A 17,767-nucleotide genomic window follows, 5' to 3' on the forward strand; every position below is an offset into this window, starting at 1 on the left:
CTTTGGCTCAGGTCATGATCCTGGAGTCTTGGGATCATGCCTGATGTCAGGCTCTCTGCTTGGTAAGCCTGCTTCTTCCTCTCCCACTCCCCCTGCTTGGGTTCCCTTTCTCTCTGGGTCTCTCTCTGTCACATAAATACTAAAATCTTCAAAAAAAAAAGAAAAGAAACTAACAGATCTTCTTACCGTGGTTCTAGTATTACAGCCATACGAAGAATTAAATCTGTGCCCCTGATTGCTTAGAAGCAGCTGTGCAGTAAGTAGGGTGTATCACTACAGGTGCAGAGGAAAGCTTTTCTTTAAAAGATTTTATTTATTTGAGAAAGAGAGAGAGATCAAAGGAGCACAGGTAGGGGGAGGGGCAGAGGGTAAGAGAGAAGCAGGCTCTCCACTGAGCAGAGAGCCGGATGTGGGGCCTGACATGGGGCTTGATCCCAGGATCCTGGGATCATGACCTAAGCCGAAAGCAGACGCTTAACCGACTGAGCCACCCAGATGTCCCCGTAGGAAAGCTTCTGAGCAGCCATCTTGTTCACGCAGTCATCGCCTGGCTGGGCAAGCTGGACTACATACTTGTTTCTGAAACTTAACACTTCTAGACCAGACCTTTTAAAGCCATATTTACATCTTTAATATCGTGGGTATATTTCAAATGGATACATTTAAGACCAATCTTTTATCTCTTACCTAGTATAGATGATTCTGCACTTGCTACAGAACTTGGATGAGTTAACACGCTGAAGGATAGGACCATGAACATAGCCTGCTGTTTATGCCTCCATAAACAGCTCCATCTCGAAGCCCCTCTTGTCTGAGATGTTGACTTCAAAGGATTCCAGGCTGCTGGTGGGATTGAGTGGAGGCAGGGCTGAGGCATTATGAGCCATTCTGCTAACGAGACCTTTCATTTCTCTGCTGCATTTTCATCTGGATCAGTTTCTCCGGCTTGGTACCGTGGACACTTTGGGCTGGATCGTTCTTTGCTGTGCAGAGCTGTCCTGTGCCCTGTAGGGTGTTTCGCAGGATGCCAGGCCTCCGTGCACTAATGGCCAGTGCACCCCCACCCCCACCCCCACACCAGTGGTGACAACCAGAATTGTCTTCCGATACTGCCAGACATGCGCTGGGAGGGGCAGATCACTCCTCTCCCTGTCTGTTGAGAACCACTGATCTGGATACTCTAAAGACATGGACCTAAATGGTTTTGAACAAGAGGAGACTTGGGAGAAGTAAAATATGCCTTTGAAAAGCCACATAAGGGCTTAATTTAGTATCTCTTGATCCTCTGACTTGTGCATATCCTAGAACTGTTCTCTCAGAGTTAATGTTTCAAGCCATGTTCAGCAAATGTGCGTGATGAGGTAACTTGGTGATATCCTACAGTGTGTGAGCTAGCCAGGCCAGATTGTGTCTTGCAAGTGCGGGTCTCGTAAAGGTGCATGTGGGGCACATGTGGCTTAGGTTGTAGGAAACTGGTGTCGTGGTTCCCTGGGGAATGTGACGTCTTTCTTCCCCTACAGCACTGTTCGTTCGGGCTACTAAGCAAGATAGTTCTGTTTTTTATGTACACATGTGTGGAAGTAGGCAACAGGAAGCTATGAGGAACAAAATTCAAATCACCTTAATTCCCTTCGACAGAGGAAACCACCATTACCATGTCCATTGCAGGGCAGGGTCATCATTGTTAATGGCTCCAGAGCCTTCTGCTCGATGGATGTATCCCATAATTTAACCCTTAGTGTTGGACATCTCTTTGCTATTTTATAAATAATTCTGCAAGTGAACGTCATCAGCATATTCGTAGCTTGCACACTTTGACCTAGTGGGGCGGATTCTTATGTATAGAATTGCTGGGCCAAGAGTTCACTTTTTGATCGATGCCTCTGAAGTCCGTTGTGACCAGGCATAACCATCTTCACTCCCACTCAACCCGAATCACCCAGTCTTCTCCATAAGACTGCAACCTCAAGGTTGTCAGTCTCTTATTTTAGAGCAGTGAGGTATGTGTTTGAGTTTTTCTTTGATTTATAGCGCTTTTTCTTGCCAGACTAGTGTTCAATTATATCTCCAGAGGGAAAAATCCCTCAGATTCCCACCGTCCTTTCCTATTAAATAGCTGTTTCTCTTTTTGTGGGAAGAGTCCTTTTTACATCTCTATTGACTGGTGAAATGAAACAAGAGGAGCGGCCTGAAATGTACGAGCTTTCTCTTTTCTCCTTTCTCATTAGAGGAGTTTAAGTAGATGCTATATTCAAAAGGGTGTACCGTGAAAAAAAACTCTTTCTCCCACCTCTGGGCCCCTCATTGCTTGATTTCTGTCCCAGAAGGCGGTCAGCGTTACCAGATTCTCACTTTCACTTCTAAAATTTAGTCTGTGCCCAGCTAAGCATGTGCATGCATCTTTCCTTCCTCCCTCCTTACAGTATTCCTCAACCACTGCTTTGCTCCAGCCTTTTTTCTGTGAGTAGTGTATCTTGGAAATCATCCCACCTCATTTTGGATGACTCAACCTCATTCTTGCGGATAGTATTGTATTGTGTAAATCTATCATAATATGTATCACCTGCTCCCTTTTTATGGGTTTGTAACCAGTCTTCAGCCATTACATACAGTACTGTGATGACCATTTTTTCACATCAGATGCAAGCACGTGGTAGAAAACCCAGTGTCCCCGCATCTAGAAGAGATGCTCTTGGCCCCTCTCAGCCCAAAGGGAAAGTGGGGTCACTGGGAGGGTCGGCTCTCCCAGTGTGACGAGGCTGCAGGAGGAGTCCCTTGTGGTCCTGCTGTTCTGGTGAATTTCCTCCATTTTATCACAGAATCAGGAAGGAAATTACTGGAGTCTCACACTTAAGGGAGAAAGACTGTTTTTTTCCAGAGGAAAAAAATGTATTTAATATTTAATTTGAGCCTCTTTGTTAGATTAATAACAGCTATGCCCATGCATGTCTTGAAACAACGTAACTTTCATTAGCTATAATTATGCCATTGGATGTGTTCTCATACATTTTGGTATTTTTGAACCAGAACACTTATAGTCACATCCTTCTTTCTGTTCTTCCCTCAGAACTCGTCAACTTTTACGTAGCGTCAGTATTTCACTAATGTCAAAGCAATGACGCTTGCTTGCCTTGAAAGCACTCCAGTTCCTGTGCAAATCAGTTTGGTGTGGGCAGTAGCACTCAGACTTGTGACTGGAGCTTTGTTTCCTTTTGGGCGAAGGCTGGATCCTAGAAGGAACCGTTTTATGTGAAATATGCTGACCCAACCAGAGTTAGAAAGGCCATTTATGAGGTATCATTGGGCCATAGGTGGCCCTCTGCAGATCCCTGGAGTGGCTTCTGGTTAACAGGGGCCGTAATGATGCCATTCGTCTTGGTTTGGCCTTGGGTGTCCTGGAGAGAGGGAAGAACTTTGATCTTCTCCCAGATTCCAGTCACTGGATGGCTCTTGAAGAATGAGTTTTCCCTCTTGTTCTCAGGGTTTAGATTTAACCACAGGTGTTGACTCTTCTGCTGCTTTTTGGCTTGTGCCTGTGATCCTGCCTTTCTTCTTGATCTGTCTACTTTTGGCCCCATGCCCCCAACCTGTGTTTGCCATTCTCCTTGTTTTTGAAGATTTTATGATGACTTCTGAACTCGTGATAGCGTAGTTCCAGCGTCCCTGTGACACGGGGTTTGTGTGTATCAGGACACTTCGGTGGCATGGGCGTGACCTTCTCTTTGATGTCCCCAGCCTTCTCAAGCGGTACTTCTGAATCACAAGGGACTCCACCTATAGACCAGACTTCATTTAGAGTACCATTAGAAATAACATGGGGCAAGAACGGGGTGCGACTTTGGGGAGCATGACTTTCCCCAATCTTGAGTCTTGCTGAGGTGTGTTATACCCAATCAGAATAATTTGGTAAAGCAAGTTATCGGCTACGTTGGGAAAAAAGATATAACAACAGAAAGTGATGAAGAATTCCCAGGCTGCTTCTCGTATGAACTTACAACAATTTCAACTCTTCTTTGCAACAGAACATTCTCTTGGCTGATCCAAGATCTGTGTGTAGTTTATTTATTCTGAGTTGGATTAGATTCTCCTTGGCAAATTACATCCACTAACTTGTCCTGCTAGCAACTTGTTCCTCAGGGCTGAACTGATGACCTTAATCTCTGAGGAGAATGAACCTGTCTTTGAGGGTCATCTGCCCCCAGTGGCGTCTGCTCCTGTGAATCACACCATTTCTCTCAGACATCACACAGAAATTATTGTTTTGCATCACTCCATGATGGGTTTCCTGAGTGCTGCTCTTTTGTTAGCCAGAGGAATTGACTGTAAAGTGTTCCATTCCGTGTTGACTTACATAGTTTTATGCATTTCTGTTTTCCGAAATTGGAGGTTCTCCAGGTGGAGGGTGCCCACAAATCGCGGGCAGCTGGGCAGGATTAAAGACCATTTGACGACAGTGATGACAGTACCAACTTGTTGGGGCTGCGTGGGGAGCAGGCTAAATCATTCCAGAATAAAAAAGACGCTGTTCTGGTTTCTTTTCAAGGCTTGCCTTTTTCTTTTTCCATAATGATGCCTCTGCTTTTTAAGCATCCGCAAATGTCCATCTTCAGTGGTCACATCACCCCTCGTCTGGTCAGTGTATGGGAGAATGGGCTCAGAATGAACTCTGTCCTGTACCAGCCGAGAATCCGGGAGTTATTTTCCATCACCTGATCGGTGAGCTGTCTCCACCCAGGCTCCATCCCCAGACAGCAGCAGCGGTTTGGGATGATAGGCCGATTTTCTCTTATTGATAAGACTTCTCATTTTCCCCGTTTCCTTGAAGCAGTCTTGAGCCAAGGCAAGGGATGCTACAGACGTCATTCGAGAAGCTCATTGTTATTTTAATGAGTCTGCATTAAACCATGCAGGAAATTAGAAGCTTCAGTAATTGAACTGTGGAAAATTATAGCTGGAGAAATTCAGAGCTCTCCTGTCATAATGGAATCAGGTATTGCCAGTCACTGTGAGGGCAAAAGTGCGTCTTGGGAGTTGTATATATTGTATATTTATAAAGAAACATTTTTCTTCCCTCTGTTGCACCTTTATTTATTTATTTTATGAGGCAGCATATCCATTTGAAAACCTCATTTCCTCCCCTAGGTGATTTACTGCTCGCCATTGCCTTATACTCTCTTCATTAACTCAAGGTTACAGTGGTTAACAAGGTGTTTGTAGACAACAGGGCTGAAATGGATTTTACTTCCAAGAATTTTTGGCCGTTCTGTGTCCTCATACAGTGTGTGGGGGGGTGTCTCCTTTATTCTCGCCCTCCTTCCCATCTTAGGAAGAGGTGCAGTATTTAGGTCTGATCTCCTCGGGTCAGGTTGGGGTCTAGCTAGTGAGGAACCTGGAGTTCATCATTGGAATCGACCATTTATTTCCATCCTGCCCACTGCTGAGCAGGCTGCTGCACACACAGGCTGAGTTTAGGGTAAATGGACCTGTGTCCCCCTTTTGAAAGTCCTTCTTACCTGCAAAATGAGTGAAATCAGGGAGCTCTGGGGTCAAAGCATTGTGCAGCTGAGTTAGTGACAGCCTTTTTTCCCTCCGAAGAAAATCAGGGAGAGGCTGGTGCACAGGCCACCCCGACTCTGCCTCCTGGCATTGAGAAAGGCCGGCTCCTCCATGTCAGGATCTGACTGGAAGTTCAAAGTCCAGTATCAGAGATCCACTCTGGAGGCTGGTCAGACCTGCTTTCCCCGCCACTTCCACTTCCTCTTCCAATGCTGGATTCTTGGAGTTTATCCTGTCTTCCCCAGGGACGTTGGGTAGCGGAATATTTCTTAGCATACAGCAAACATTTTTAAGAAGATAGAGGTGACCACAGCCCTGATCTCAAGACGCTCACAGTGAGGGAGATGGAAAGTTTGGAATTCAATATCACATGCTCAGTCCTGATGTAGGGACTTGTGACAAGCCAGCCTGAAGTGCAGCATCCTGCTGCTTACATGGGTCACACCATGAGGGTCTCAGAACACGTGTGCTCCTCTTCTCTGGCCACAGTACCTTTGCTTAGAGTCTCCAGGTTTGGGCCACACTAGGATCTGGAGTGAGGCCAGCCTGTGGAGTCGTTGGGATGTAGATCTGCCTGGTTTCCAAGAGGAGCAAACTGCAGAACTGCCAGCAGTCAGGGTGCCCGGGAAGGGAGGGGTACTCTTACTGCATTCCAGGGGATTTTGTTCTTCCCTGGACATCCAGCTCCAATCCTAGGGGGGCATTTGGGATAGTCCCTAGGTGCTCCTCTGTGCACTCTCAGCACCTTTGGCTCTTTGTCTTCCAGGTTGCGAAGAGGGTGATTCTGCTGTCTGGCACACCAGCTGTGTCCCGGCCCGCAGAGCTCTACACCCAGATCATCGGGGTCAGGCCAACTTTCTTCCCTCAGTTTCATGCTTTTGGACTTCGCTACTGTGATGCCAAGCGGGTATTGATTCTCTCTTCTCCCTCTCTACCCCTCTCCCCCACCACCCTGTCCCTCTCCCTGATTTTGATACTTACCTTTTGTTCCTTCTCTTTGGCCACGGTTGATCAGAAGCACACTGGCCAGGGAGCCAGACCCACATTTTCATCCTGCTTTGCCCCTAACTCTGACCTTCCTGTGTCCTTGAGAATAAGAACAGTCCCTCCTAGCTTTAACGCTTATGATTCTAGGGTAGTGTTTCCCAATAAGGGGACCGGTGGCTTTTTTATAGGTGCCCGGAGCTCTGAGAAGTGCCCAGAGGTGAGCTTGGGGTGTGGCAGGGGCCTGTACCCTCTGCACAGAAGACACAGCAGAGGCCTTGAAACAGGTAGAGGGGGAGTGATCTGGAGCTGCCTCAGTGGGCTCTCATCAGCCAAAACATGGACTCATCACAGTGAATTGTGCCTGCTCGACAGGCCAGAAGCCCTGGACCTACAGATTACCTGTAGGAACACAGTGCCAGTGGGGCAGGTGCCCCTGACCTACAGATTACCTGTAGGAACACAGTGCCAATGGGGCAGGTGCCTCTGGGGCTCTGGTCTCCGCAGCTTCAGTCTTCAAGAATGGCAGAGGGAACTTGTAACCGTGAATGCCGTTGCAATCACACCCTTGATTTCCAAAACCTCAATTTCTTTTATCTGAAAAAAAGTACTTAATGACTTGGGGAAATACAAGAGTGGGGGAAAAAGTAGGATGTGAGATTTTTCCCATCATTCGTTCATTCATTCATTCCTTCTTTCTCCCTCTCCCTCTCCTTCCCAAACCCTCCTCCTCCCCCCACCCCACCTCTCTCTCATATATGATTGGAAAATAATGTACACCAAAGTGGATTACTTTTGTAAGCCCGAAAATGAACATTTTAATGTTTAAATGACATTGTTCACCGATTCTCCATTCCTCCTGATGGCCCGTTGAGTCAGTCGGCATTCATCAGTCTGATCAAGCCAGCTGAGCACGGGACACTGTCCTTCTCAGCAGAGAGGCCCCTCCCCAGAGTCCCCACGATTTCCTCTCTCCTTGTCTGTGGCCGTGCCTCCCTCCGTGTCAGCAGCATGTTCATGGTGGCCCCAGCATGTCTCCTGAGCTGGGGGTGCCTCTCAGTGTCAGGCAGCCATAACCGGCTTGGCCAGAGCCTGTGCACGTTTCCAGTGTTCTTCCCCCAAAACAACTCGAGAAAGGATGACACGGAGAATCAGCTGCTTGTTTGCCGAGGTGTTCCTTTTTTTCCCCTTACTCAGCTGAGCTGTTTTCTTCTGGGACTGGGCCACTTTCTCTTCGGGAGGGGGCTCCTCCTTCTTGGCTGCTAGTGCCTTCTGCTCTCTCTCCAGACCTGCCAGTGGGATTCAGCCTATCTCTTTGCTGAGCTGCCAGGGTCTGGCGTGGCTGTGGGAGGTGGAAGCCCAACTCCTGGTTGGGGTGTGGGCCGGGCTGGCTGGCATTTGCTTCCTGGGACCCTGGTAGCTCTCTCTGACCCAGGCTCTGGAACTTACACAATCGGAAAACCCAAGGGAAGATTCACTACTTTTTCTTTCTCATCTCTGTTTTTGAAAGTGGCCGGGGCAGTGAATTTATCCTTCAGCGGCTGAACCTTCATCTCGCAAGGTCCAGCTTTTCGAACTCCCAAACTCTGTTCCCACGGGGGTCCATATGGCCATGAATTAGAACGGCAGACTCCAGCCCCTCTCTCAAGTGTGGATCCCTTCTCCTTTTCCTCAGTTGTCCTGCTGTAACTTCGTAAACCTCGACACTACAACCCAAGCTATGCCTGCCTTCTTTCTTGTGGTTGTAGCCCCTGGTGCAGAGGCTCCAACCCGACTTGAAGGCTCCTGTTAGTTTAGGCCTTCAGGATTCCTGTTTTGTGATCAAATGACAAACATACTGAGCCACTATTTGCATCGAAGATGCTGACACTTGGGAGAAGTGGCTGTTGCTTACCCGTGACGCATGCCATCTTGAGGAAAAAGCCTTGCTATGCAAGTTTGTGATGTAAATAAGATTGTCTGCCTTATTTTTTAAGAACTTTTTTCAAAAAACTTTTCAAGTACTTTAAAAATACCCACTTACATTCAAACAAAGTACTTATAATGTAAATTGTAGTGCTTTGCAAAGTTAATTGCAAACCATTTTTAGCCGCTTATTGAGGCAGGAAATTTCTGTTATTAAATGTATTTAAAGCCGTACACTTCTTTAACAAAATCCGTAATGCACTTTCCCCGTGAATCAGTCCAGATTAGATTCCACATGGTTGTCATGGTCCCTCAAAACTCGTCATGAGTGATTCGTACCTCCATCCTATTTGCAAGTGACCCACTTTCTGAAAAAGATCTTTTCTTCCTTGGCTATCCAGGCTCATGGCATAATGATCAGCTAGTGATGGTAGGGGCCAAAGACAGAATATGTTGCCTTTACCCCCAGACTGTCCCTTCCCATGTCCCCAGTCTCTGCCCACCATCCCTCCAGTCTTCATGCTTCCTTATTCAACTCATCCTTTCTCTCCGCCTCACTGTGTCCCCCTCCCCGCCACTAACTAACAACCAAGGAAACAAACACAGACAGTGCCTTCCTCTCCTTCCACGTCGCCCAGTGCCTGCTACAGGGTAAATTTTCAGTAAAAGCTTGTTGGATTGTGACTATTCTAAAATTTAAGTCTTGGGTAATATGGGGTTTTAACCTACAAGATTAAAAGCTGACATAGGAGCAAGCTATCCAAATTAATTATGGTATCTGCTTGTTCCCAGTAAGATTTTTATTTAATGCAGCCCATAGCGCAGGGCCACCTTTTTTTTTTTTTTTTTTTTTTTACTGTGACTAGCTTCTTGCATTGAGAGAAGCCGCTGAAGAGAATGCCCCCTGCTGAGCTCATTTTCGACCCCATTGCGTGAAGACAGTTGCTGAAAACTTCTAGTTGATTTCAGAGTGTTTTCTTAAAGAAGAAGCAGTTTTTGATCATTTTACTTCTCCGCCTTTGACCATCTCTTTCTGTTCTCTGTTTAGCAAAGGACACCTTCCATGTCTTCACCATTGGAGACTAGGTCCACTGACCTTTGAAATTGAACAAGCCTAGCTTCTACCTGAGGCGGTTTATGGTCACGGGAGTTGGAGACAGGAAGGGAGACAACAGCCGGAAACATAAAGCAGCAGAATATACATCACCTCACTTTCTGCAGGACTGTAGATATCAGTTCTATTTCGAATAAGATTGTTAGTGCAAGACACGGTTTTCATTTTAACATCTTCTCTAGCTGTGTGACAGGGAATAGCTATTCTTGCTCATTGCCTTTCATGAGCTACTAAGTGAAGAAACCATTTTTATGAAGGACTACCTTGGTACCCTTAAACCCACCTCTGGTCTCAGGCAGACTGGCCAAAGCCTGTGCTCGCGGTTCCTCCCTTCAATCCCCACCACCAGCAGCAACACACTGTGTTCATCTCACTGCGCTTGGCTGTGCTGGGCTAGCTTGTGCTGAGGAACAACAGCTTCTTAAATCTCAATACATCTCCTCAAAGAAAGCTATTACCGAAAAAATGTGATTTATTACCACGTGCAGTGGACTTCAGGATAAGCCCTGGGGAAGACGATTTCCTTATTTAGAATACAGGAGTAGTCTGACAAGCAGAGCATCTTGTTTTTAAATGTAATGGACACCGGAGCTCTCAGCGTCTTGAATTTGCTGCTGGAAAATTCAGCGTGTAGAACACCAAGATAGATGTTTTTAGTTCGCTTTATTCCATACTTTCTCTTTTCCTTCTTCATTCCCATCTGTATTATATAAGGTTTCATTCATCCTTTAGAGCCACCCAAAATTCTCTGAGCAAAGCCACAGGGAGAGGTCCTCATGAGCCTGCCGTGGTTGCAGCCCTGTTAGCTTGGCCCTAGGAGAACCTAACTGGCTGTGTGTCTTGGTTCTCCCTTCACAGCATCCCTGGGGATGGGATTACTCAGGCTCCTCCAACCTCGGCGAGCTGAAGCTCTTGCTGGAGGAGGCAGTCATGCTACGACGCCTCAAGAGTGATGTCCTTGCCCAGCTCCCGCCCAAGCAGCGCAAGATGGTAGTCGTTGCCCCCGGTCGGATCAGCACCAAGGCCAGGGCTGCCTTGGATGCCGCAGCCAAGGAGATGACCACCACAGACAAAACTGTGAGTCTGGGGCTTGAGGTGGGGATTTGGAAGTCCATGTGTCCGTAGCTGTTCCTTCCTGGGAGGGGGTCTGTAGGGGTTACCCAGAGTTCTCTGAACTTGCCGTTCCCGGACCTCTCCCCATGCTCCTGGGCAAGGACAGTGAGCCCATGTCATCTCTCAGCCGACCATTCTGCTTCCAAAATCTTTTCCTCGCTTGTGGTTTTGTATGTGTGTAGATCACTATTGATAGATGGTCATAAAAATAAACCCCATGGCAACTGTAGAATGGTGATGTATATTCAGAATGCCCCAAAGAGAACTGGAATTTATGTGTGGTGTTTTTGGGGAATGCCTTAAAGTCTAGTAACTGTTACTCAGTCTAGTAACAGAAATTAGTTCTAGGAATATTTGTTACATATGTTAACCTTCTTTTAACATTTTTTTAAAAGATTTTATTTATTTATTTGACAGACAGGGATCACAAGTAGGCAGAGAGGCAGGCAGCGAGAGAGGGGGGAAGCAGGCTTCCCACTGAGCAGGGAGCCCGATATGGTGCTCGATCCCAGGACTCTGGGATCATGACCTGAGCCGAAGGCAGAGGCTTTAACCCACTGAGCCACCCAGGCAACACTAACCTTCTTTAAAACAAAATAACAAATTGACACTTATATAACAAAAGTAGGGTTTTCAAACACTCTTAGCCCTTAATCCTTATTATAGTCATTTATGGTTGGCAAGGAGCTAGTATCCCCATTTCATGGAAGAGGGAAGCTAAGGCCCACAGAGAATGTGATTTCCTCAAAGTCGTACAGCTGCTCCATGGCAGAACTGAGGCTGTAACCAAGCCTGTTACCCTCCATTTTAAGGTCTTAACACTATGGTGGTTTTATCTTTTCAAAACACTTTCGTATCTGTCTTTAGTGTCACACTGTGCTAAGTGCGGTAAAGTAATTTATACTAGCTCCATTTCTGTCCTTTTGGGATGAAACCTTGCCGTTTTCATTGCCAAGAAAATAACAGTCATTGACATTTTTTGACATTATCATAAAGCATTATCTGGGCTTGTTATTACCCTGTATAAAGACAGTTACATCAAGATGAGATCCCAGCCTTCTGGGAGAGCACAAAATAAATAAGAATGACAAGAGACAGAATGCGTGGGGTTTTTTAATGTTATTTTACCATGTTATGAGCAAGACTACTGGGTAACTTTTAAGAAACAAGAGTGTAGGGTAGAAGATGCACTTATAAGTTGTAAAGCTGTACGTAGTTTATGGTGTATTACATATAATAATCTGGGTAGTCTGGAGGAAGTGAGCAGGCATAATCTCTTTGCTGTGGGGTTTTCTAACAATATTCCCCAGTACTGATATGGAGACACGGACCAGTGGTTCTCAAACTGTATTTCAGGAGAACACGAGCAGAAGCAGGTATTCTGTTGGTAAAATCACTGTTGGTGTACCATCTTTTTCTAATTTCTGGAGATAAAAATTCAATGAATGGAAATTCTTTTTTTTTTTTTTCTTAGATTTATTTATTATTAGAGAGTGAGGGCTGGGGAGAGGAACAGAGGGGGAGGGGGAATGAGAATCCCAAGCAGACTCTCTGCTGAGGACAGAGCCCAACATGGGGCTTGATCTCACAACTCTGAGATCAGGACCTGAGCTGAAATCAAGGGTCGGCCACTCAACCTACCACTGAATGGAAATCCTTTTTCTCAGTTTTAAGCTTTTCCTTATAATTCTCTTAAATCTGTTATGTCTACTAACTGTTCCCACAAGTGAACTCTGCCATCAGGAAAACCAGTGAACAAGTATAGCAAATACAATATTAATGGGAAAAATTCAGATATGGGATATTTTTAGGTGCAAAGATCTGAATGTTTATAATTATTTTACACTTTAGTTGCTTGTGTGTGTGGTGGAAGTAAGCCTATCGGTATTTCGTGGAATTCCCCAGAGGATCCCCTCACCTCTCCCTGGTCTCCCTCCCAAATTAGGCAGAAGCCAGCCAGTGTAGACCACAGAAAAAAAGGGGTCAATGGGCATTGAAACTGAAGAGGAACAGTGTATTGAGTGGCCAGGGGGCAGCTGCAAATTGTGCAATGTAGCACAAAAGGTGTGGGAATTTTTAACTTAGTGCAGCAAGGTTTGAAAGCATTTTTAAAATTTTTTTGCCAGTTTATATAGTTCCTTCCCTTAGGTTAGGGAGCTCTTTTTAAAGATGATTTCAGATGCAACCTGGAGTTTGATTGCTGAGTTTATAGGCAATAATGTGAAATTTACTAGGCTAAACCATGGAAATCAGGAATGTTGGGTATTTTTATAGCTTCTAGTAGCTATGTAAATCCCCTAAATTCTTTGGGATATTTTGATATTTTCCTAACCTAAAAAGGGGAGCCATAATGTGCCTCGTAGGTGTGGCGCTGGAGAAGTCCCCAAGGGCAGCATAAGTCGCTCTGAGTCCCTCCTGCTGCGTGATTGTTCTCTCTGCTTCTTCACCCCGGAGTCATACACTGTTGCGCAGATGATGACAAACCTCGATTGCAGTGGAATTCAAGGAGTCTTGAGCTCTTCTCAGCCCACTTCTTGGAAGTTGCTGTTTTCTTGGCATCTTGGGAAAATTAGGAGTTGGTTCCTAAAAGAGAGAAACTGAGTCAGTACGGATGACCTGCGGTGTGACGCTGAAGCCAGATACTAGATTCTTTCCGATAAGTCCTTAATAAATTGGTTCCCTTTTGTGTTCTTTAATGTCAGTTCATTTTTATGATCCAACATCCAAGTAGAAAATGAATTTCGGAGCTTTGCCCTTTGGACCGCTAGAACCTTTCTTCCTCCAAAGCCGCTGATGTAGTACATCTGTCTGCTGTGGATCTGATCAGAGCCAACACCCTCCCTGAATTCAGGATGGGGAGCCGGTGTCAGCTGGGAGTCCAACCAGGTGGCCCTTTACACCCCTTCCAGTGGGGTGTCACCCCTTCCACTGGGGACTGGCTGTGAAGTCCTGAGTTGAAAAAGCGAAAATGGGGGTTGGTGGTTTTATGGTTTTAGGCAAGTCAGGAAAGCCTGTGAATCTACAGAAAGTTGCCCCTCCCACTTTTAAGTTACTTTGTAGCCCCAAGTTTCCCTGCCGAGTTGCCGGTGGTGGTGGTCCCAGTGCAGCACTGCTGAAATGGGCGATTCTTCCTTCCTTCACACCTTCCCATCTGGAGGAAGACATTTTTTCAAAAGCTTTTAATCACAGAAGCCAAGGTGAAGCGGCCCATTTATAAAATATAATGTACAAAGAAAGCTCTTTCTTATTTTCAGCCGAAATAATAGCTATCTCTTAACAGGCTAAGAAAAGCTGACTCTAATCCTCTTTTGTCTATAGTAATTTTTTGATCAGAAAGACCAGGAACAGAAAAATAGAACAAGTCCGTGCAGACTTCTGGTGACAGTATCAGTTCACCCTTCTGCTGTTTGACAATGCATTCAAATTCCAGCAGAAAAAATAAATTCAAAACCCCAGTGGATCTAATTTAGTAAAAGCCTGGGAACAAAGAACACAGGTTATTTGAAATTTCCTGGCCCGTGGCTGGCAAAAGAAGTGAGATCATTAATGCAGTAGTATTGTGTCTACTCAGTTTTGGGTTATTTTTTTTTTTTTAAGATAAAACTATTGATCTCTCCTACATTAAAATAGCTGTCTATTGCATAAAATCTGAAAGGTGAAGAAAAGTACTTAAAAGAAACATCGACTAAGTGTTTCTTATTGCTGTTCTGTGAACAAGAGTCACCTGTCTTTTATATCATATAATTTTGGCATCTGTCATTTGGGTAGTTTTTCTATAAAATGTATGTATATTTTGCTTTAAACTATGCATTATTTATGTATACACTTATACATAGATACAGGTATAATTTACGTATATAATAGTAACATTTATAGAAGCAGAATTGAGGGCGCCTGGGTGGCTCAGTGGGTTAAGCCTCTGCCTTCAGCTCAGGTCATGATCTCAGGGTCCTGGGATCGAGTCCCGCATCGGGCTCTCTGCTTAGCAGGGAGCCTGCTTCCTCCTCTCTCTCTCTCTCTCTCTGTCTGCCTCTCTGCCTACATGTGATCTCTGTCAAATAAATAAATAAAATCTTTAAAAATAAATAAATAAAAGCAGAATTGATGCCCTATAAACATCTATCAGGTGGGGAGGAAAAACGGTTTACAAAACTCCATCCTGAACACTTCTCTGTGTTGTTAAATGTTCCTTTTAAGCACAATATGTGTTTTTCTCCCATGGCCATATTAGAATTATGCCAGTAATTTTGAGTTGGACATTTGGGTTATCAGCTCCCTATTCGAAGTAACCAGACACTGAGAAAGCAGCTTCCATAGGAATTTATGAAGATGGACTGTATGGTGAGGGTAGACGTGAAGGAGTGAGTTGCTGTGCCCCAGGGCTGGGCACACTTGGAAGCATCCCCACAGGTGCCCGCCAGACCAACCCCGCAGCCGAGTGTGATAGCGGGTTTGCTCCCCAGACCTGATCCGCGCTCAGTGGCTAATCTCAAACAGGGAGGTTTCTCAGCATTCTTTCCGCCGATCGCCCATCTGTTTGTTCCGCCCTCTCCTTCTCTGCTTAGCAGGTGTGGAGGGAGAGAGTGAGGGTGAGAGGGAAAGACCTCACGGGAGCAGGGGCCGTCTCCGAAGGGCACAGGAGTCAGTGTGAAGACAGGACAGCTCTCCTTGAGGCATGCCCAGTGCGGGTGAGGTCAGCGCCGGGGAGCCTGGCTCTGTCCCTTTGGTGTATCCTACCAGGGAGCGCATTATGTTAGAGGGCCTGGCCTGCTGTGAGGGACCCTTAAAGGAGACGTGAATGCACCCAGGATGTCTGTGAGCCCTGCGTGCAGAAGGGAAGAGTCGTGTGTGTCCAGAGCTTCATCAGAGTCTACACTGGGTCTGTAGCCGAGAAAGAGTTTAAGACACAGTGTCATGGGGTCGCATCTCCAACAAGAGTTTTCTGGAGAATTCAGCTGGACTTCTGTCACAAGGCAGCCACTACCGCTACAACAGTGACATGGCCGCACTAGCCTGGCGGTGGCCCCCCAGCTTCCTGTGGTTGCAGGTTATCTTCCTTGTTTCTCGTCAGGTCCTCGAGGAAAGACCCTGGTGGGAGGCAGGAAGCCATTTGGACCAAGCAGCCTGTCCCACCACCTGTGGTGTCTGTCGTTTAAGGTGCAGCCTGGCTTCAGAGCCACGGATCTTATAACTGTGGGCTCCCTTCTATGTTACATGAATGAGCTGTCGTGTCAGTCCGTGGCCTCACCGGGCCCCAGGGGCATCTGTAATCCACACTTGCTAGTGGAAGGAGAGAGCCACGCTACCAGTGATGGTAAGGGTGTCTGTCGTCTCTGGGGGCGCAGAGTGATAGTAAATGTTTTCTCATAATATTGTGAAACTGTCTGTGTGTCTCCTGTGCTAGCGTCCTTGACTAGTATTTACTTAGATGCCAACTGTAAAGAAAACATGGTTTCTTCTCCTGGAAGGTCAATGACCTAACATGGGAGCCAGGCCTAAAGACACGTGAATAATGGTTTTGAGATGTTACTAGAAGAGACTAGTTGGGGTCAGTTGGAACAGAAGGAAGCTTCGTCAGTTGGGTATGGACACAACGTGGCAGAAGAAAAAGGGGAGGCAGAAAGCAGGTTGGGCCAGTGTCGTGTGTAAGCTGTCAGCCGGCTGTAGGAAGTGGTTCACAGCATTTCAGCTGATCCTCTGGGCCTGTGTGGATGGCTGAGATGCTTTTCCTGAGGGTTCTCATGTTGCTGGTCTCACTGGCTGTTCTCAGCAGTTCCTGGGAGCTGACAGGGTACCTGCACCGCCATGTCTCCAGTGACACACTGAAGTTTCTACAGCTCCCGTCGCTTGACTCAACGGAGTGATAAGTCAGGGTCCCCCAGCTCCGATAACTGGCACTGGGATTTGTAAAGCTCTAGGCGGTGATAGTTACAATAGCTCATCCCAAGGTTCACAGACTGGGAGACTTTCAACCCGAGACTTCTCTTTCTACAGAAACGGCAGCAGAAAGAAGCCCTCCTTCTCTTCTTCAACAGAACAGCTGAAGCTAAAATCCCATCTGTCATGTAAGTGGCCACCAAGTGTCGACTTTTCCCTCCCACACTCTGTCTCTCTCTCGTCTTTAAAAAGAAATACCTATTACCTTAATCTGCCAGAATGGTTTTGCTGCTCTGCAAGAAAGGATCAGAGCCTAGAATTCTAGCTGCCTTCGGTATAAAGTTCAGGACAGCGTAGCCTCCTCAGCCACAGAGCAAGGCCTGTCACGGGAGCACTGCCAGTCAGGTTTGGGGTCCCCAAGAGCTCCTGTCTTAACGAGTAGTCTAGAGCTGCCGCCACTTACAAGGAGGGTAGTGCTGGCCTAACACTAAAGTGAGCTTTTCCCCTTAGGAAACCTGTGGTCATTTGCCTAGAGACACAAGTGAGGAGGTTCATGGAAGACCAAGAAGGCTGCCTTATGGGGAGTCTCTGGTATTCTCCAAAGACTTCATGTCTCAGCCATTATTTATCTACTTAAAAAGGCAACTGTCAAAGTTTGTTCAAAAGATACGGGCAAGGGGCCATTGTCACACTGAAGTTTTCCTTCCGCCTTCTAAACTAAGGCTGAAGTCATAATTCCTCTTCTTAAATGTATTCACTGATTTGAAAAATTGTCTGCCTTTCTCAAAGAAAGGAAAAACCCACTCATGTTCAAATATTCACTGTGGTAGAAACTTGAGGCAATTCTCATGACGTGCATTTGCCTGATTTTTTATTGTTTAACATTCATGTGAGACTCTGGCAGGATAATGGTCCAAGTGATTTAATTACAATGAAAATGAATTTAGCGTGGGTTGAGCGGTGCCAGCTTGGCTGTGGGGACCAAGATATGTGGATAAATTGAGACACACACAGCCTATCCCACTCTCTCACTCAGCCTCCAGATCCCCCAGCCTCTCTGGCCTCTCCCTCTGCACCCCTAAATACAGTAAGAGAGTGCGCTCACCACATGATTCAAATCTAAGATCCCCACACCCCAAAAAGTCTGCTGAATGTTGGCCAGCTCTCCTTCACCCTCGGGGCACTGCCCTTTTCATTTATGAGACAGTTAGGAGACTA

General features: G+C 46.2%; 1 protein-coding gene across 2 annotated transcripts in view; it reads left to right on the forward strand.

The window, feature by feature from the left end:
* SMARCAL1 (SWI/SNF related, matrix associated, actin dependent regulator of chromatin, subfamily a like 1) overlaps positions 1-17,767 on the forward strand; it is a 60,420-nt gene that overhangs the window by 26,355 nt on the left and 16,298 nt on the right. For both annotated transcript variants that reach the window (XM_044241570.1, XM_044241571.1), the window contains exons 11-13: positions 6,323-6,463; positions 10,418-10,636; positions 16,667-16,737. In XM_044241570.1, the coding sequence (XP_044097505.1) occupies positions 6,323-6,463; positions 10,418-10,636; positions 16,667-16,737 (431 nt within the window). The remainder of the gene's footprint in view (positions 1-6,322; positions 6,464-10,417; positions 10,637-16,666; positions 16,738-17,767) is intronic.

This window comes from Neovison vison, chromosome 3 (genome assembly GCF_020171115.1).
Source record: "Neovison vison isolate M4711 chromosome 3, ASM_NN_V1, whole genome shotgun sequence".
Taxonomy (NCBI): domain Eukaryota; kingdom Metazoa; phylum Chordata; class Mammalia; order Carnivora; family Mustelidae; genus Neogale; species Neogale vison.